Genomic DNA, 21455 nt, shown 5'->3' with positions numbered 1-21455 from the left:
CTCCGGGATCTTTTTTCATTCCCAGGTGTCTCCCTGAAGCCACAGGCTTTCCCTCACAGTGCAACTAACTCCTATTTGCATGTTCATATAATGGTCATGGTGGGGAAGATAAGGACAAATTATAGATCCTTTCTTCTTTCTCCAAATTTCGATTGCCTTTTCCCTAGTCAGAAAAGTCTACTCGGTTTTTTGAGTACTTTATATAACTTAGTAAATGCAAAGTACACAGTTTTTAAAAGAAAAGAAAACATCTGTGGTCATTTACCTAAAGGTCTTTCTTTATTCTTTTGGTGATACTCCATGCGTGAAGAGAAATTAATTCAAAGCATATTTTCACAGAGACTATTTCTCTTGACTCAAGGACATAGAAAATGCAGACATGGCGAGAGCCCACTGACTGCTTCTCTTAGAGCCCTGGGCTCTCTCTCACCCTCTGGAGAATAGCCATCCTCACTAGGATGTGACAAGCTTGGCTCCAACCTCCTCCACAAATCCACAATGACAACATCCCATATTCCCAGGTTCTTTGAATAAAGCCTCCACTCTGTATTCCATCTCCTAGTCTCCAGGCATGGGCCCTGGCTCTCAGTTTGCTTCAGAATAGTGCCTTTTCCCTACCACTTCCCCAACTCACTGCCTACCCTCCAGAGCTTCCATTTCAAAATGAAGGTTTTGGTTTTGGTTTTCAGTGCAGTTCCAACTGCTATAGACGTCATTCAGGAAAGGCTCAGACAAGGGAATCATTTCCTGATCTCTGATTTCTGAGGCCTATAAACTGAAACATCAGAACCTCCTGGAAGGCTTTAGCTTTGGGCATAGGCGTCAGCCCTGGATGTCTAATCTCAGACTAGATGTCTGAGAGTAGAGAGTAGCAGGAGTCATGCCCAGGGCCAGCTAAATAGGGGAGGAGCAACTGTGTTGGGCCGTGAAAGATAAAGAGAACTGACTACAGGAAAGCAAGGTCACTCTGGGCTGACTCTATAGTATTAAGGACAGTAGTACAATCACTTAAAAATACTTGTTTGAATAAAGGGTAGACTTAGTGCTCTGGAATTGCAGATCTATGATATCTTTCCCCACGCCTGGGGCTTGCCAAGTTTCTTAGCATTTATCTGCCTCATCCAGAGGGCTCCCAGGACAAATATTTCTTACTGAAACAGTTGATGGAAGTGAGTTTGAATCAGGTTGTAGAAATGTAGGGGCATGAATTTTAGATTTCTGGGAATATGTATAAATAGTTACCTTCTGTTGAGTAGGAAATGAGGTTGTAAGTTTGTCTTTTTAAATTTTTTGTACAGGTGTGTGTGTGTGTGTGTGTGTACAGGAGAAGGTAGAGATGTACAGTGTACACATGTGGAGTACCATTCCTCAGGAACCATCCACCTTATTTTTTGAGTCTCTCTCTGGACCTTGGGGCTTGCTGGTTTGACTAGACTGGATGGTCAACAAACCCCAGGGAACCTCATGTCTCTACCTCCTCAGTGCTGGGTTACTGTGCCACTATCCCAGCTCTCTGTGTGAGTTCTGGGGATCCTGCTGAGGTCCTCAGGCTACATGGCAGGCACTTTGTAGACAACTATCTCCCCAGCACCTGAAAGTTTTATTACTAGAGTATAATGAGATTTTCTTTGTAATAAGTAGATTTTTAGAAACTGGGTGCATTAACACATCAGGGAAAAGGGAAGGAGGGAAATGAAGAGAGGAGAGAAGAATAGGAAGAGGGGAAGGGAGAAGAGTGAATTCAAGGCCAGCTTGGGCTCTAAAGCCCTATCAATTTTTTTTTAGTTTAGAAAGTTCTTATTACCTTTACTATCAGAAAAAAAAACCAAATTCAAAACATGTTTTAAAACTAATTATTTGACAATTTCATACATGTATATGGTGTATATTTTTGGTCACATTTATTTCTTATTACCTTTTTTTTTCTTTCCCCTCTGCTGAATCCCTTCCTCCCAGCCAAGCCCTTTTTTTTTTCTTTCCCCTCTGCTGAATCCCTTCCTCCCAGCCAAGCCCCCTTCTGCATTTGTTTATTTCTTACCCACTGAGTCTCAACTGGGGTTGCCTCCATGAGTGTGAGTAGGAGAGCTATTTACCAGAATGGGCAGTTTACCGGGAGTGACACCAATGGAGAAAGTCTCTCTTCCTCACCATTAACTGCCAAAAGTTCCTCAGAGGGGTAGGCGCCCATGGACCCTGCCGCCAAAAAGCTTTCAAAACCATGATCAGCTATTTTTAATTTTTTATTATGTATGTTATTACATGTGAGGAGAGAAACCATGGGAGTACCATAGCCCTCACATGGAGGTCAAGGCACAACTTTGTGGCGTCACTTCTCTCTTTCCACTTTCACATGGCTCTGGAATTGAACTCAGGTCATTGATCTTGTGAGGCAAACATTTCACTCTCTGATAGCATCACATCATCCAGCCTAAATTCTTACCTTTGTAAGATTAATTTTTCATTTAGTTTGTGTTGTCTGACATTGTCTGAATAAGGAAGACCTACTTTATGTTTGAAACCAAATTTATAGGGATGAAGCTTGGTATTTGTGTTAGCTACTTTTCTATTGCTGTGATAAAACACCATGACCAAGGCATCTTATAAAAAGTTTATTTGAACTCATGGTTCCAGAGCGACAAATGTTTGTCATGATAAGGGAGCATGGCAGCTAGTGACAGTCAGGGGTGCAGGAACAGGAAGCTAAGGGCTCAGGCACAAAGCTGAGAAAGCAAACTAGATGGTGGGGTTCTTTTTAATGCTAAGATCACTACCATAGTGATGTACTTCCTCTCAATCCTACTCCTCCTAAACCTCCCCAAACAGCACCACCAAGTGAGGAACAAGTATTCAAATGCCTGGGGCTATAGGAAACATCTCATTCAAACCACCACAGTGGTAGAGTGCTTGCCTGCTTCCATAGTGTGTTACAGGCCCTGGGTTTAATTCTCAGCCAAGGAGAGAATGTGAGAAGAGGGGAGAGAGAGAAGGGAAGTGGGGGAAGACAGGAAAGCAGGGAGGGAGAGGAGAGGAGTAAGAAAAAGGAAATAACCCGTCTATATTTTAATAGCACCCTCTCATTCTCAGAAGTTCTCAACTTGAGCATTAACTTCAAGATTGACCAACAAAGACTGACCCAGTGGGTAGGTGTTTCTGGGTGGGTTGTCAGTGTATTCCTAAACATGGTGTGGCTGTTTCTTTCCTTACAACTTTGTGATTATGGAGACTTTAGATGATCAGTGCTGAACAGAAGACCTTTAGAGTCTTGGGTATCCCAGCCAACTACCCTAGTTTATTCAGACTCTTCATGAGTATACACAGAACATTAACTGGTATGGTTCTACTTTGCCAAGAAATCAGGCCATGGTTGAGATCTCCACATTAAGAGAGAATACCTAGGAAGCATTGTACCACAGACCAGGACCTAATGGGTCCTCAGAATGTGATATTAGCATCCAGTAATTAGTAAAAGTGTCTCATGGATTCCTTTAAGTGTAAACGCTAAGGGAAAGTAATTTTTTTATTTATTGGAGTTATTTATTTTATGAGTGTTTTACCTATGTGTATGCATATGTACCACATGTGTGCAAAAAGGTCAGAAGAGAGCATTGGATCTTGGAACTAGAGTTACAGACAGTTGTCAGCTTCCATGTAGGTGCTAGAAATTGAACCCAAGTCCTTTGCAGGAGCAAGAAGTGCTCTTAACCATTGAGCCAGCTCTCCAGGCACATAAAAGCTACTCCAGGTACATAAAAGCTTCTCTTAAAAGTCAAATCTAAAACAGGCAACAGTGGCATATGTCCCAATACTGAGGAGGCAGAGGCAGGCAGATCTGTGTGAGTTTGAGGCCAGCCTCATTTATGGAATGAGTTTCAGGACAGCTAGATATACACAGAGAAACTCTGTCTTGAAAAAGACTAAGAAAAAAAAAGTCAAATCTAAGCCATGCATAGAGATGGTGCACACCTTTATTTTTTTTATTTTTTATTTTTTTGGATTTTTTCGAGACAGGGTTTCTCCGTAGCTTTTTGGTTCCTGTCCTGGAACTAGCTCTTGTAGACCAGGCTGGCCTCGAACTCACAGAGATCCGACTGTCTCTGCCTCCCGAGTGCTGGGATTAAAGGCGTGCGCCACCACCGCCCGGCTGGTGCACACCTTTAATCTTAGCACTTGGGAGGCAGAAGCAAGTGGATCTCTGTTCAACCAAGGCTAGGCTAGTCTCTATAGTGAGAAAACAAAACCCAAAATTGTTTACCTTGCCTTTCTGAGTATAAGTGATAAAGACACAGAAACTCATATTATGGCTTCTGTGATACCATTGGAACCTGATTTACTCATGGAGCTTGTGTGGAATTGAGTGATCCTCAGCACCACAGATGAAAGAGTGGGGCAGGTAAATTTAGAAAAATAAGATGCTAATCATTTACTGCTTTGTTACTTCATCACAGTGGCTGCCCTTTAAACTGCTAGCCAGGCTACTGAGCCTGGGGGTAATTCTGTCCCTGCAGTCAATGACTCTCTTGCTGTGGCTGAAGGTAGCTTTAATTAAATCTCTATCATTCTAACAAAACTCAAAAGTCTAGGGTGGAAACCAACAAGCTCAGAGAGTTAGAGTAGCAGCTAACTTTCTCTCTTAGCTGACATCCCAGGAAGCCTGTCTCCTTCCACACTGCCCCAGCTTAAAGACCCACACTGTGCTCATCCCTGGTACTTTCTACCAACTAGTTGCTAACCTCACCTCTCTGGCCCAGGTTAATTTTACTTGATTAGCACAAATACAACACATCTTTACATATTTAAACAAATGAAACATAAGCAAATGTAACATATCTTTGCCTAGTTAAACAAATATTCCACAACATTTCCCCCTTTTGTCTAAATAAAAATGGAAAGTTTTAACTTTAACATAATAAAACTACATACAATAAGGACAGTTATCTAGTAAGAATTACATTTACAATATGCAGTCCCTTTGCATTTGGCAAATTTGGAGAAATCACTCTATTATCTATCCTATCTTGATGAATCTAAAGCTCAGTACCTAATTTACCTTCTTTCATTAAGTTTTCATAAGGAAAACTATAACTGTCTACTCTTCAACTCCATCAAAGATCCCAAAAGGATATATTATCTGAGTTAACAGAAAGTAGAGTGTAAGCTGTAGATGGAAGTTTCTGTCCTGCCCTGTTCCACAGCCATTCAGTCCCAAAGAAACAGAAGCTTATATTAATTATAAACTGTTTGTCCTATTGGCTCAGACTTATTATTTACTAACTCTTACAACTTAAATTAACCCATAATTCTATATTAGCCACATGGCTTGGTACCTTTTATCAAGGAGATATTCTTATCTTGCTTCCTCTGCATCTGACTGGTGACTGCAGACTGAGCCTTTCTTCTTCCCAGAATTCTCCTAGTCTGGTTGTCTTGCCTGGCTACTGGCCAATCAGTGTTTTAGTAAACTAATAGAAATGACAATTCTTTACAAGGTACACAACATTATCCCACAGCAGCAAGCAGCTTCCAAAACTATAGAAATAACAGAGACACCTGTCTGCCTGGACCATCACCCAAGGTACCTCTTAAACATTGGGTCATCCATATTCAGCCTATGAATATCTGGCAGACTTTTCTGTGAAGCAGGAATTTTGAAGGACTGTCGGCTTTGTCTTGGCAAAGTTCAGCAGTAGTTTTCCTTTGTGTCCTGCATGTCTGGTTTGGATGGTGTATTGTCAGCAATCGAGGCAAGGGCAGTTTCTTTCCCAAATGGATAGTTTTACCACACTGAAAGCAAACTCAGAAGTTCTTTTATGAAATAGATTGGTGCTGCCAGTAGCAGATATGTCTCACTGTCATAAAAATCCCCATGTTAACAAATCATTTTCAATGCCATATTCTGTAGGTCTTTGAAGTGTTTGAAGACCATTACATCTAAAATATATCTCTGTATGATCTTAAAACATTTAACATAGCTACAAGTTTGATTGTTATAGATGACTAACTACTAACCTACATTTAATTTACATTATATTTTTTTAATGAGCCGCATAAGCACAGTACCGCATATAAGAGTAGAAACATATATACATTATAACAAAAATAACTTTAAATTTGTATCACTGTACCAAAATCCATACTAATGTAAAATAGGTAAGGTTAATAGTTTTCTTTTTATCCTATATTCCTCCCCCCGCCAAATGATGACAAACATCCATAACCCACCAAATGACCAAAAATCACCCACCCCGTCTCTTGGGAGTCTGGGTGTTGTGTTTTATAGATTTCTTCCTATAGTCTGAGTGCAACAGAATCTTAGGGAACCCTGATAAAATTTAAATAATGGTCAAGTCCTGGGAAAACTAGTTGTAACATTGTTGTCAGTCTCATAACTGTTCCCATGCAGAGGGGTCAGTATATACATCACCTGTCATGTGGTTTTCCTGGTTTATCTCTTTATGTCTGTAGCCAGGGTTTCCAGGAGGTTTCCCCTGATCAAATCTGATCTCTATTAACCCTGAAGGAGCCTACAGCTTTTTGTTTCCTGTGAAAACAAAAGCATAACTTCTTCCCCCAACACAATATATTTTTTGAATTCCATTTTAAAGTTAAGACATCCCTAAAGTATCTAGGCTGGTTTAATTCAGCAAATTCTTTTATAATCCCATGTCTCTCAGCAGCTGTCATTCACTTATCAACATTCAAAAAATGCAGAGTTAACACAACACCATACAGGATCCAGACTCCCTGTGCATTTCCCATCTTTTCATGTTTTTTTTCTTTTATATTATTTTACTTCTCTTTAAAGACCTTATTTTTAAACTATTTACTTTTTCTATGACTATCTGTACCTATTTTCTTTTCTTTCTTAAACCCATGTACATTTTTAAACATAGTGTGAGCTCTTTAGAGGTTTTTGCCATCTGGACCTATCTTTACTACATGTCTCTAGCCTTTTTCAACTGTGTGAGCCAAACCTTAAACTGCTAAGTGGCTTTGTGTTGGATGCTGGCCGTGTCCTGCTCAGGCCATGACAGCCAAGCTTTATCCCCTACGGGCTTGGTTGAGGGTTGTGTACAGCTGGCAGCTGAGTCAAACTGGGAGCTGTATTCACCCTCCCCAGCTCTAGGAAGCTAGTACCCACACTGTGTCTGGCACTTTGACTTAGCTTATTGTTTTTACTTAACATGCCAGCTGCTCAGGTGCTCACTGTATGGCAGAGCCTCTTCAGGAGGTGTATCCATTTTTTGTTGTTATTGTTTGTTTAGCTTTTTTAGATTTTTCAGGCCTTCTGTGGAAATTTGAGCCCCATCTTGGGTACCAAATGTAGCAGGCTTTTTTGGGGGGCCACCAACAAGCTCCCAAATCATGACACAGAGACTTATTATTAGTTACAAATGTTCAATCTTATCTTATGTTTGTCCCACTAGCTCTTATAACTTATTTAACCCATTTCTCTCCATCTACATTTTGCCATTGACTTTTTACCTTTCTTTTATTCTGTATGTCTTTCTCCATGTCTGGCTAGCTTGCAGCTGCCTCTCTTCCTCCCTCGTTCTCTCTTCTTGTTCTCTTCTCTTTTCTCTCTCCTACTTATTCTCTCTGCCCACCAGCCCCTCCTATCCCTATATTGCCTTGCTATTGGCCATTCACGTTTTTATTATACCAGTCAGGTGTCGTAGGCAGGCAAGATAAAACAACAACATGTCTTTATATAATTAAACAAATGCAGCATAGACAAAAGTGATACATCTTTGCCTAGTTAAATATTCCACAATTGACTTTATCTTTTTTAAATTTTTATTTAATTTGTTACTATTTTATATTTATGTGTGTTTCTGATGTGTGTGTTGGAGGGACGAGGGCCACTGGATCACAGTTCTCCACCACAGTTTGATTTTACCTGCTGAACCAAGCGTCTTGATGGTTCAGTTTCCTAATTGTTATCCTGCTTATCATCTTCAGTGAAACAGTTAGCATCTTCTTAGTAATTGTTTCGTTTGAACATACACTGAACACATCTAGTCTGAAATCTAAAACTAATGCTTAAAAAGTTTCAGATTTGCCAGGCAGGTGATAGTGATGCAAGCCTATAATTTCAGCATTGGGAGGCTTGAGGTCGAATTGTGAGCTCAAGGGCACTCCAAGCTTTTGAGATCCTGTCTCTGATGAAATTAAATTATATGGATCTCAAAATATCAGAATAGGAATGTTCAGTTACTGAAAAAGTCTAGCCAAATATCCCAAAAGAACCCTGAAATCTCAAGTTTATTAGTCCCAAGCATTTATTTTATTTTATTTATTTTATTTTATTTGAGGTAGGGTCTCTTGGGTGCTGGAATTAAAAGTGTGTGCCACCACTTCCTGGCAGTCCCAAACATTTTAGATAAAGGATCTCAGCTGTACCATTATCTTCCCAATAAAGCCCTGGTCCGTGAACCTGGTGATGTCAGACCAGTAGGAGGTGTTAGTGTGTGATAATAAGGTTACAGTTTCCATACTTAGTCAATTCTGAGATACACAATAGATGATACCTGCCCTCAATACAACAGTGCTATAAAAAGCATTATGCCAAAGTTTAATTTGCAGTGTTTTTCTTCTACATAAAATAATGCTGCCTCTTTTGATTCTTAGTATTGAAATACATTAGGAATTTTCTTGTATTTTAGTACTAAAACCTGTTCATTTATAGTAAAGTTACTAAGTTAGAAATTATAACCTATTGGTTTCAGGTTTGTAGCCCGTAGCTGAGATTATTTTGTTCAAAACAAAACAAAAAAACCAATAGAAGCTGAATCAGTGGAGCCGTTTTGTAGCCCGTGTAACCACTGCTGTTTTCTGCCACAGATTGCCTTCTCCCAGCACAGCAATTTTATGGACCTGGTACAGTTCTTCGTGACTTTCTTCAGGTAATTCCTCTCATACTGACTGCACCATTCCTTTGAAACAGCCCCTTAATTCCAGCTTAGTTTGTACTTGCACAGCTGCATGTACTCACAATAATGTAACTTTAATCTGACCTGTTTAAACATTACAACATAACTCTTAAATGAATGGAAGGGAATTTTGTGTGGCGAGAGTGTGTGTGTGTGTGTGTGTGTGTGTGTGTGTGTGTGTTTGTGTAATTTGGCTCTCTATATGAGGAAAACCTTGGACTGAAATAGTTTTAGCAATGGTCACTGCTGTGTGAGCTACATATGTGCTCCGTCTTATTTGAGAGATGATTCTGGTGAGCATCCATAGTGAAAGTAAGGTAAATCTTATTTCTAAACCCCTGTTATTATAGTTTTCTGGGTAATAGTTTATTTTTCTGAGAATGATAAGTTATTGCAGTGCTCATAAGAGAAGCAGCAAGAGCTGACCTCACTTTTCTATATCCTCCCCCAAAACAGAAACTGCTTTAGTGATTTACTTTTTTACATTTAACACTAAATCTTGATTTTTCAACTCACTTTTTTTACTTTGAGGGTCTTTTTATAGTATTCCTGATTTCTTGAAACTCTATGTAGAAGAGGCTGGCCTTGAAATCACAGAGTTCCTTCTGCCTCTATCTCCCAAGTACTGGGATTAAGGTGTGTGCCACCAGCCAACTCGGTTATTTTTTGGTATTCTCTACACTACCATACTCCATCACACACACACACACACACACACACTCACACACACCAGGTACACACAAAACTCCCTTCCATTCACTTAATAGTTACAATCACAGTGCTCTGACTAACCATAAAGTCATGAATTGACTTATGATTCTACTTGCTAGTTTTTTTAGATGAAAAATGTCACCTTTTGCTTATCCTACATGTAACACTTTGTTTACTATTGTTTTTCCCTTATGAGTCTACTCCAGAGTTATACCTGTGTTCTGAGAAAACAAAGATCTTTCACGATGGTTGTCTCTTGCCTTTAGTCTCTCTTGGGGCACCCCACCCTAGAATGTTCCAGCCTCCTGTCCTTAAATGTACTAGTCTCTAAGTACTGCTGTGTAATTGTCATTGCCTGAGTTACTTTTCTATTGCCATGACAAAGCACTATGATAAGGCAACTTGAAAAGTTTAATCGGGAGATCATAGTTCCAGAAGGTTAGAATCCATGACCATCATGACAGAGAGCATAGCAAAGGCAGACCAGGCATAGCATTGGAGCAGTAGCTAGAACTTAACTCTGATGCACAAGCATAAGGCAGAGAGAGAGCTAACTGGGAATGACATGGGCTTTTGAAACCTCAAAGCCCACCCCTAATAACACACCTCCTTCAACAAGGCCACACCTCCTTATCTTTCCCAAACAGTTGCATCAACTAGGGACCAAACATTGCCTCTAGAATCATAGTAGCTTTCCTCATTCAATACATGGTTTACAGAGGAAAGAAAGCTGAAACTCTTCATAATCATTAGACAATTAGTTTTTCCTCCTAATATTAAGAAAGTTGTTGGCTTAAATTTGATAATTTTAATTTTATTTTATTGGTAAATGCATATATTTCTGGGCATGGTGGCACATCCTAGCATTCAAGAATCTGAGATGAGAGATCACAAATTTCAAGCTAGCTGAGCTACATAGCAAGACACAGTCTTTGAAAAGAAAAATAATTAATACACACATACCCACACTCACAACAGAGTTATTATTACTTTCATTTCAGTAGTGCAACCAAGTCCTTGATAAGAAGCTGCTTAAGGTAGGAAGTGTTTGGGCTCAGAGTAGTCTAGGGGATCCTGCCCCTCCCAGCCCAGGAGTCATGAGCACAGCTCATGGGGTGGCTGTCACACTGCACCCTCAGTCAGCAAGCAGAAAAGATGAATGTTGCTATTCGGCTCACTTTCTTCTTTTTATTCAGTCTGGGACCCCAGCCCATAGAATGGTGCTGCCCACATTTAGGGTATATTATTGATACTCAATTAGCTCAGTATAGAAACTCTCTCATAGACATACCAGAGGTTTGTCTCCTATGTGACTCTAGATCCTGTCAAGTTGACAATCAGTGTTCATCACCACGTATGTATGTATGTATGTATGTATGTATGTATGTATGTATGTATGTATAATTACAGAAAATATATTAATCATTGTACATAAATTTCTTTGGCCTACCTCTTATTAAAAGTTGATTATTAATTGAAATTTATTTTTCTCATTCTGTTTGAGCTCACCAATGAAGTTTACCACATTGATTAATTTGCTTGCTTAAATTAAACTATTATCTGTTATCATGTATAGCATTCTAACAAAATTGCTTTTCTCATTTTCTTACTTGTGGTAAGCCATTGTTGACCCTTCTGGGAAGCTTAGTGAGAAGTCAGGGCTTGGTAACACCTTCCAGAAGTCAGGATTGGAAGCTTGGGTCAGCTAGCCAGGGTTTCTCACGTTCCACTTCCTGTGAGCCAGTCCGTCACATACAGCATCAGGAGCCTCGGAGTTGGGGTGTTGAGGGTGTCTCACCGTGGGAGCCAGGTGTAGCAGTGTGGCGCTGACTCACCGTGGGAGCCAGGTGTGGCAGTGTGGCGCTGACTCACGTGTGCTCTGTCCCTGCAGCTGTTTCCTCTCTCTGCTTCTGGTGGCTGCGGTGGTCTGGAAGATCAAGCAGAGCTGTTGGGCATCCAGGCGGAGAGAGGTAAGCCCATGCAGACAAAGTAATAAATCCCCTTGAAAACTCATTTCCTCTCCTTCTTTTCAGGCATCACTTTTACCTGTTCTGTGAAACTAATATTCATGAAAAGCATGCTGCTTCGTCTGCATTGTATGATTCTACTGTATGCTATATCAGTAGATTTCAATTATTGTTCCATAAATATCATTAATTCTGCCACAGCCACAACCACTTACTGAGTTAGCAATCTTCTAAGAGCTATTCATAAGAATTTGAGTGAAGGGACAGGTTTGCCTCAGTGACGGAGCCCTTGCCTAGCATGAACTGAGGCCCTTGGCTCTGGTCTCAGCACCCTCTAGTAGCACAAAGGTAGGGACAAAACTTTTAACTTGGGGGCAGGAGGAGGATCCAAAACCAAACTATAGCTATAGCCAGTATCATTGATTATGATGAAGTACTAGAGTTGGTGCCAACAGACACATTATCTAGATAGCCGAGCACCTCTAAATCCCAGACCCCTCCCTAAATCCAGAGCCCTGCTTGTTCTAGTCTGGGATTCCAGATTTATTTGTGTTTTCATCTTATATCTCTCTTAAGGGAGAGTAGTCTCATGTCCTATTGGCCATGTGGGGGCACATCTTTCTTTATTGTCATTGCTTTGGGAATATTGGTTCAGGATTTGACATAAAACAGGGTAGACTGACTTTAGTCTAGTAACAGAAATATAAAGAGGTAAGTTTCTGTCCTTTTATATATTCAGCCAGCAGATACCATAGCATTATATCCACCACAATTTTAGCTTATGCCTCTTACTGGTAAAGACTTTTCATAAAATACAATAGTGTTACTCCATCTAACAGAATTTAATACCTTGTACTGTTGTGTTCAGTTGTGTTCAGTTTTCTGTAGCTGCCACAGAAACTGATCAGTTTGAACTGGGGAGAATGCAACGTCTTTAATATCTAGTATTCACTAATAAAAACTCAGTACTCAGCATATTAATACATACAATAATATTCATTAGCAACTTCTTCGGGAGATGCAGCAGATGGCCAGCCGCCCCTTTGCTTCTGTAAATGTTGCCTTGGAAACAGATGAAGAGCCTCCTGATCTTATTGGGGGAAGTATAAAGGTGAGAAGTGGTTCAAAAGTTCATATAACAGCTTTCCAAAACTCGGGTCTGAGTCTGGCGAACCAGAGGAAGCAAGTGTTGTGATTCATTAGTCCTGTTTTCCTTCTCTCTCGGCCGCTCAGCTGAAACACCAAGATCGTGAGACACTCTTGCTCTCAATTCCCAGTTGCTGGTTCATGTCATCAATCAGTCATGGTCAGGAGAGCTTAACGTGTAAATCATGGTTATTATTCTCTCAGTGTTTGTGCCAAATACTTAAAAGTTTTTATATGAAAATATCTAAACTGGACTAGGTGTAGTGGCATGTATATTTAATCCCAGCACTTAGGAGGCAGAGGCAGGCAAATCTCTGTGAGTTCCAGGCCAGCCTGGTGTGTATATTGAGTTTCAGAACAGCCATGGCTACAGAGTAAGAGAGAGCCTGTCTTAAAGGAGTGGTGGGGACAGCTCAATTTACTATTAATTACTCCCCTCCCACACACAGAGAGACTTTGGATTTGGTTTTGTTGTTGTTGTTTGGTTTGGGGTTTTTTGTTTGTTTGTTTGTTTGTTTGTTTTTCAAGACAGGGTCTCTCTATGTAACTTTGGCTGTCCTAGAACTCACTATGTAGACTATGCTGGCCTTGAATTCAGAGACCCATCTGCCTTCTGAGTGTAGAAATTAAAGGTATGTGTTCTACACCCAGCAAACCCCAGAGTTAAAAAACAAAACAAAACAACTACAACAACAACAACAACAAAACACTTATAGGGCTGAAGAAATGGCTCAGTGGATAAATATGAGAAATGGAGTTTAGAGCCCCAGAACTCAAGTAAAAACGAGGCAGATAAGGTGACAGTACTCAGGAGGCAGAGATAGGATTCCCAGGGCAAACTGGCTGGTTAGAATAGCTGGAATTGGCTTCAGGTTCAGCGAGATATCCTCCTCAGTAAGTAAAGCAAAGAACTGAGGAAGACCTCCTTGTGCATGCGTACCTGCACATGCACTTGTAAACGCATATATGTGCATGCACACACACCATACATCATGTTTAGAAGTTGGAATCTTTGTGCACTGTTGGTAGACTACAAAATTATGCAGCCACTAGAAAACGGTAGACTGGGCATGGTGGTACATGCCTATAATTCCAGCCCTTAGAATGCAGATGCAGGAGAATCACCAAACAGTATTTGTCTCAAGAAAAGAAAAGCAATACAAAATGTAATACAGGGATTCTTTGTATGTCAGTGTTCATGACAGCACATCATAATTGCCAGAAAGGAGACGCAGTCAAGTGCCTGCCAGTGGCGAGTAGATAAGCAGAGTAATGTTTGCTAAATCAGAAATGATTTATACTTTAAAAGAAGAGGGGTCTAGTATACACTGAGACAAAATAAAATAGTAACTGCCAAAAGCTTGGAAGAGGAGATGAAGGAGCTGTTGTTTAATGAGTAGTATAGAATTTCAGTTTTTCGTTTTGCAACATTAAAAAAACAGTCTGAAGATGGAGAAAGTAGCTAAAACATACTTCCATTTTCCTTTATTTTATGAAAGGTTGATCATGCAGCATGCATAAAGCCCCTAGATTGAGAGAGAGAGAGAGAGAGAGAGAGAGAGAGAGAGAGAGACTCATTTGTAATAACAAAGCTATCTCTCAAGCCTGTAAAATTCTTTTAAAAAAAATAAATAAAGTCTGCAACAGAAAATGAATAAATTTTCCAGAGTCAAAGCATCCAGTAAGCAGATGAGGAATCCATTTGGTGAGCTGTCTATCTTTCACAAGCTCTTAAACCCAACAGGCAATGACTTAGTGGATGAAAGATGCATGGATAAGCTTGAATATAAAACAAACAACTGTCTCCTTAACATCAGGGTCTCTGCCAGACATACACTGCCAACCCAGCGACCTAGAGAGAACCTGTTGACATGGGCCCTTCCTTGGCACTCATGTGGCTCTTCAGAAAAGTGCTATGGAAACAACTCATAGCCAAAATTGTTGACCTTATAAGCGCCTGACTGAAGTGTGGGGTCGGTGAAGGTACTTGTTTGTTTTCTTCTTTCAGACTGTTCCCAAGCCCATCGCCCTGGAGCCCTGCTTTGGTAACAGAGCTGCAGTCCTCTCGGTATTTGTGAGGCTCCCTCGAGGACTGGGCGGAATTCCTCCTCCTGGTCAGTCAGGTGAGTAGATGGAGCAGTGGCAAACACAGGTCTGTGAAGAGCTACACCGCAGACATTTCTTCCTGGCCAAGAACGTGGGTATGGGGCACTGTACTATAGTGCCGTCTCTGGCACAGAGCTTTTGTGAGATAATTCCGTACTCCATAAACTGCTTTCTGAGCCCTGACAAGAAATGTCCTGGGGTGGAAGTCCAGGACCCTTCTCACAGTGCACAGCTTCCTCAGCCACACACCCAGTATTTCTGATTCCTTGGCTCTATTGCTCTAAAACTTGTTCTTACCTTGAATTTCGACTTTCTCCTTCTTCATATGCTACTAATCATCTCCATGTTCCTGGCATCCAGCCATGTCCTCAAAGTTTGTGTTGCCCTAGTAAATATTTCTAGCCATGCTCTTCATCTTGTTTAAGGTCTTGTTATGCAGCTCAAGCTGAACTAGAACTCATTACATAACCCAGAATACCCTCAAATTCCTAGTCATCCTCTTTTTTCAGTTTCCAGAGTACTACTCACCATGCCCAGCTTTTTACTCTATATTAAATATGGGGCATAAAGAAGTATTATAACAACATAAAGAAGATTTTTGAAAATTATAGTTTCATTAGGCTAATACAGACCAATTTTCATTCTTTTTCCCAGCCCTCTCTAGCAATTTAATTTAAATAATTATATAAGCTTTGGGAGTGGGAGAACCCTGAACAGTTTTTAAGCACAGTTTGTAGCCAAGGATGACTTTGAACTTCTGATCGTCCTGCCTCCACCTCCCCAGGGCTGAGATGTACCGCCACTTCTGGTTCATGAGGCACCGAGGATCAATGCTAAGGCCTCATGCATGCCAGGCAAACCCTCTTCTAACCAACCTACACACATAGCTAGATAGGCATTTTTATTACAAACAATTATTCCTCAGCATTTCCCCCCTAAAATAGCATCTCTACAGGAAACAGGCACCAGTGGTGATTTGGACAGGAACAGGGAGGAGAAATTACTTTCCCTGCATACTGTCTTATACTTTGAGATTTTTCTTCCTTTTTGCTGAGGCTCAAATCTAAATCTATCTTTATTCTTTCTTCATTACAATCATTTACATTTTTACAGTTTACTACATATTTTACCAATGTCTTTTATACTTTCCATCAAACATGTAAGCCATTAATTTATATAAACCTTGGGGCTGGAGAGATGGCTCAGTGGTTGAGAGAACCGGCTGCTCTTCCAAAGGTCCTGAGTTCAGTTCCCATCAACCACATGGCTCACAACCATCTGTAATGAGATCTGGCGCCCTCCTCTGGCGTGCGGGCATACATGGAGGCAGAACATTGTATACATAATAAATAAATCTTTAAAAAAATTTATATGAACCTGTCTTCAAGCTGGAGGCAAAGATAGGAAGATTGCTACATAGTGAGGTCCAGACCAGCCAGGGTTACACAGTGGAACCCTGTCCCAGAAGGAAAGTTCTTACTTTTAACACAAAGGCAAAGGCAGTATGGAATGCAGTTTCGGAGTATCTTGATTATGAAGTTTTGCCTAGAAATGCCTCAAACAATGTGAAAATTTTAGATCAGTTCAGTTGCAGTGGTGCTGGGGGCTGAAGACTGCCTCAGCCAGAACAGTTTAGTAGAGAAGAATTCTTTTATCCTTGTCCAGCCCTTCATCAGCTGTCCAGAAGGGCCTCCACTTACCTGGCCGACTAGAAGGACTCTATGGTGTTCTCAGAATGAAAGCCTTAGGTGTGATGAGGTCAGGACTCAGTCTTCATCTTCCCTTGGCATCCCCAGACACTGAGCCCCTAAGTGAGGACCAAGTCATTCTATGATCTGGCTATCTGGGCAGTGTCTCCTGCTACCACCCAGCTCAGCAAACACTGACAGGTGCTTCATAAAGGCTAGGTCTCCAGTGGGCACAGAGACGTAACAGGTCTGTAGCCTTTCCTATCTCATCCTTTATGTAATGCTCCCACCCTCTGAAACTCAGTTCTTGAGGCCCACCCCATCAGGGGAGGGCTATCCGTGCCAAGCCTCCCATTACTTTTTTTTTATGAGGTAGTACGAGTTAGCCCCAGGCTTAATCCTCTTGCCTCAGTATCTCCAGGGCTGGGGATTGTAGACATGTGTCATTATGCCAAACTCCTATGCCCGTTCTTTTTAAAAATCTTTTCTGGGATCAGATCCAGGGCCTGAGCAAGTGCTCTACCACTGCCCACCTCTTCTTTGTAATGGTCCCTTTCCTGGATATGCCTTTGCCTGAACGATAGTCCTCACTAGTGTGGGCTCCTCTCTGTGTATCCGACGCTGGCCCTGGCCCCTTCCTCCTCCTCCCTTTACAGACAAATAGAGTAGATTACCAAACTTAACTCCTCTGCTCATTAAAGCAGCCTTGGCAAAATGCTGAGTATGGGCTGGCCACTTCCTCCAGTGTTAGAATTCCAGCTTCTCTGCTGTCTTAATCAAGGTTTCTATTGCTGTGAAAGACACCATGACCATGGCAGCTCTTAAAAAGGAAAGCATTTAATTGGGGTGGCTCCCTTTCAGTTCAGACGTTCAGTCCATTATTATCATGGTAGACATGGTGGCATGTGGGAAGACATGGTGCTTGCTGGAGAAGCAGCTGAGAGTCCTACATCTTGCAGGCAACAGGAAATGGTCTGAGGCCCTGGGTGGTATGTTGAGCATATATGAGCCATCAAAGCCCACCTCCACAGTGACAACTTCCTCCAACAAGACCTCACCTACTCCAGCAAGGCCACTCTTCCGAATAGTGCCACTCCCTTTGGGGGACATTTTCTTTCATACCACCACACCTGGAATGGTGATTTCCCTGACAAATGCCAGGTTTATTATACAATGCAAAAAGGACAAGCCGGTCACTGGGAGTGTCTGTGAGAATAAATGGTAAAGGTTCTGATAATTTCTGTGTGCTCTGAAACATTACCTCAGTCACTCTTTGACTCCAACACAAGCTTTGTGATGTTCTTATCCCAGCCCCATTTCACACATAAGGAAACTGCCCTACGGGAGGTTAAAGAACCTTGCTTATTCTAAAACTTAGCCCACGACACTGTTGAGCACTGCCCATGGTAGATATAAGAAAGTCATGCAGAATAGTGCGGGGCTCAGCCCATAAAGGCACTCACCTCACTTCCCAAGCCTGAGCTAGAGCCCCAGAATTCTCAAGGTGGAAGGGAAGAGTTAACTTCTAAAGGTTCACACGTGCAGCATTGTTTACACACACACAAGTAAATAAATAAATAAAATTTTAGTATCTTGTGCTGAGCCAGTGATAGCGGATGAGGTGCACATTCGGAGTGTGGCTGCATTCTCATCCCTTGCTTCTACCCCGGGGCAGATGTGCTCACTGCCTCTGTGGTGTGCTGTGGAGGAGAGAAAAGTGAGTAGTTAGGCGTGCACAAATAAACTCTGCAAGAGCGTGGAGCTGACATCATCCCCCAGATGGAAAAGGAGAGGTGAGATAGAAGGACTACTGTGAATACCTCCTTTATCTTTCACCATGGAAGTGTAAAAGGAAATTGGAAATTATCTTTTTTAAAGTAAGCCCATCATGACATGTGTCCCTTCTTATGGGTTCTTCCAAGGTCTTGCTGTGGCCAGTGCTCTGGTGGACATTTCTCAACAGATGCCAATAGTGTACAAAGAGAAGTCAGGAGCTGTAAGAAACCGGAAGCAGCAGCCCCCTGCACAGCCTGGAACCTGCATCTGATACTGCGCCAGGGACTCTCCCTCACAGAGGGCACATGGTACACCAAGCTGTCTCAGGGGAGGGTGCAGGCAGGAAGCAGGTGCAGAACAGAAGACTGGAAACCCTTGAAGCATCCACCTCATGTGCATGATCATCCAAGCTGTTTTGATGGTTCATCCCTTCTGTGTCCAGCATCTAACCTTTTACTTTTGCATAGGAAATAATTTAATTACAAGTCTAAGAATAAGCTGCTCTACTCATGGGTGGAGGAGACCAGTGTAGAACAAGCGAGAGCTAAAAGTGATTCTGAGGTCCCTTGTGGAAACTCCTCTTGGGAGTCTCAACTGCAAAAGTGATGACCTTGCCAGCAGCTCTCCAGCAGGGTCTTCCGACACTCCTCAGACGGATTGTTCTTATTTGAAGCTTGTTGTCTTTTTACAAGATGTGCTTTTACTCTCTTCCAGGAAGTAGCTTTTTTCTAGCTGAGAACTAATAACGGTCTGTCTCTTTGAAAGTCATATCAAAGTATAATCAGTGGGGCCTTGTTTTGTTTTTTGGAGACAGGGTCTCACTGTGTAGCCCTAACTGGCCTGGAACTCACTATGTAGATCAGGCTGAACTGAACTCCCAGGGATCTTTCTGCCTCTGCCTCACAAATGCTGGGATAAAAAGCGTGCACCACCAGGTCCAGCAAAGGGGGCTATTTTAAATGTCAAGGTCAATTGTGTTAGAATATAAACAAATGTAATAGATAATTCTCTATAGCAACTTGATTAATTTTAATTCATTCTTCTCTTTATCTCACACTGTCGTGCACACACACACACACACACACACACACACACACACTCACACTAAGTGCCTAGACTTTAAATAGATCTAGCAACTGGAAAGTTAATAAGCCTAAGTTTTTACATGACTCTGTTTCTCCATTCTTGTAGAATTTAAGTAACTACCATTGCAATCTGTTCTTTTTCTAAAGTCTAGTTTGCAGCCAGCAGAGACTTCTCATCCCAAGAAACATTTAATAGGGACTAGCAATAGGGACTGAGTGACCACCAGCCCCAGCCTAGTATCACTCTAAGCCTGATGCTGGGCCAACCTTCTGGGTTCCTTCTGCCAAGGCACCACAGAAAAGTACTCACTCATGTCATGTGCCTCTGAGCCGATAAGAGCACTGAGTGTGTGAGACACTTGGCCCTGTCTTCCTGCAGCCCGCTCTCTCTGTGCCTGTGGACCATCCCTAGGTTGGATGGCGCAGACACTAGAAGAGGGATGATGCCTTGCATTGGGGCAGCATCTGCTCAGAGCCAGAAAAGGGCCCTGGTTCCATCTCTCCCAAGTGTGGGTTGGCCTGGTCTCCTCCCAGACCCAGCTGGTGGTGTGAGGAGGAAGTGGATGCTCATGAGGATGAAAAGCACATGGGGAGAACGGAAGGGACAAGACCCTCTTCTAAACAGAAAATGACAGCAGTAAGAGGGGTGAATGGCCCTCTGCTCTGTACCCTGGGATCCTGCCTGGACATTGCATCTCCCCACTTATGGTGCTCAGTATTCTGGCGTTACAGCAGCCTCACCTTCCTTTGCCTGCTGCATGTCCTGTGATTCTGCTAGTACCTGACTAGAACAGACCTCAGGCAACCATGCTCAAGTTAGGAATTTGGAGAAGTTAACACTCAAAAGAACAGAAGCCGTAGCATTTCATCTTTAAATGCAGTGCCAAGAGAGGGGGGCATTTCTCTAAGGCCAGCACTAACCCCATTCCCGCCAAGACACTCCTGGAGAGAGACTTCCAAGCTGAACCATAAAACACAGATGCACAACGCACTGCTGGAAGACTCACCTCTCAAAACACTGCTTTTTCACAACATTATTAAAGGTCAGGAGTTCCAGAAAAGATCCCTGTCTCATTCCCTGTGCAGTTAAGAGTGCCCCACATCCACATCCCTACCAAAACCCAGCACCTATAGGCATCTGCAGTGGCCTAACCCTTCATCTCCATAATCACCAAAGGGATTCTTGGCCAGGAGAGAGAGAGAGAGAGAGAGAGAGAGAGAGAGAGAGAGAGAGAGAGAGAAGTTACACTGGGGTTTGTCCTACAAGCAAATTTCCCCTGCTTTGCTCAAAGGACCAAATTTCTTTGGCCAAAGAAATTGCTTCTATGTTAGCTCCACACCTTGAAATAATATGTACCATGGCTCCCACCTACCTGCTTACATTTTTCCCTTAGAGATACTGTTTGTTCTTTGAAAAGGAAGAAGCAAATGGCATTTGATTTTGCTCCAGTAGTGGAGAAACAACCAACTCCACCTGCATCTCCTTCATAGCCAACAGCTCCCTTCAGGCTTGCAGCAGAAGGGAACGGCAGGGACAAAGAGCTCAGCTCAGAGCCAGTTACCGAGAGGACGTGGGGTTGTGACTCAGAACTGTGTGGCATGGGAGAGCATGTATATAAAATAGTCATGAAGACACTGACCTTGCACTTGTACATAACTATACAGTAGTGTCCAGAATGTTCAGACATTCAGGGTGTACATAAAACAGAAAAGTATCATAATGTATTTTTATTAAACATTAACATCTGAGTTTCACCTAATCTGTTTCTGTGCCATATACTGGGTATCCAAGCTCTGAGAAGTCAACTTACCAGGCCCTGATCCTTTGATAAGGCCACACATTGTACCACCATGCTGGTGTGTTCAGTAGCCTTGTGCCCATTAGGTAACTAAGTAATGATTCAGCTCTCAGAACACCTAAGAAGAATGGTGACACACCGCTGTGATCCTAGCATTTAGAAGATAGAGGCAGGAAGAGCAAGAATTCAAAAATGAGGACTGGAGAGGTGGCTCAGTGGTTAAGAACACTGGCTGCTCTTGCAGAGG

The 21455-nt window shown here is 42.0% G+C and overlaps 1 protein-coding gene across 1 annotated transcript in view; it reads left to right on the top strand.

Moving 5' to 3' along the window:
• The window catches only part of Atrn (attractin), a 148019-nt gene extending 126855 nt beyond the window's left edge, over nt 1–21164 (top strand). Inside the window, exons 25-29 of the mRNA XM_005365595.2 lie at nt 8842–8903; nt 11533–11611; nt 12612–12719; nt 14763–14877; nt 18471–21164. Of these exons, the coding sequence (XP_005365652.1) occupies nt 8842–8903; nt 11533–11611; nt 12612–12719; nt 14763–14877; nt 18471–18595 (489 nt within the window). The 3' untranslated portion in view covers nt 18596–21164. The remainder of the gene's footprint in view (nt 1–8841; nt 8904–11532; nt 11612–12611; nt 12720–14762; nt 14878–18470) is intronic.
• The last annotated feature ends 291 nt before the right edge of the window (nt 21165–21455 follow it).

This window comes from Microtus ochrogaster, unplaced genomic scaffold (genome assembly GCF_000317375.1).
Source record: "Microtus ochrogaster isolate Prairie Vole_2 unplaced genomic scaffold, MicOch1.0 UNK3, whole genome shotgun sequence".
Lineage (NCBI taxonomy): Eukaryota > Metazoa > Chordata > Mammalia > Rodentia > Cricetidae > Microtus > Microtus ochrogaster.
Note: the sequence above shows the minus strand (reverse complement) of the source record. Positions and strands in the feature narration are given on the sequence as shown.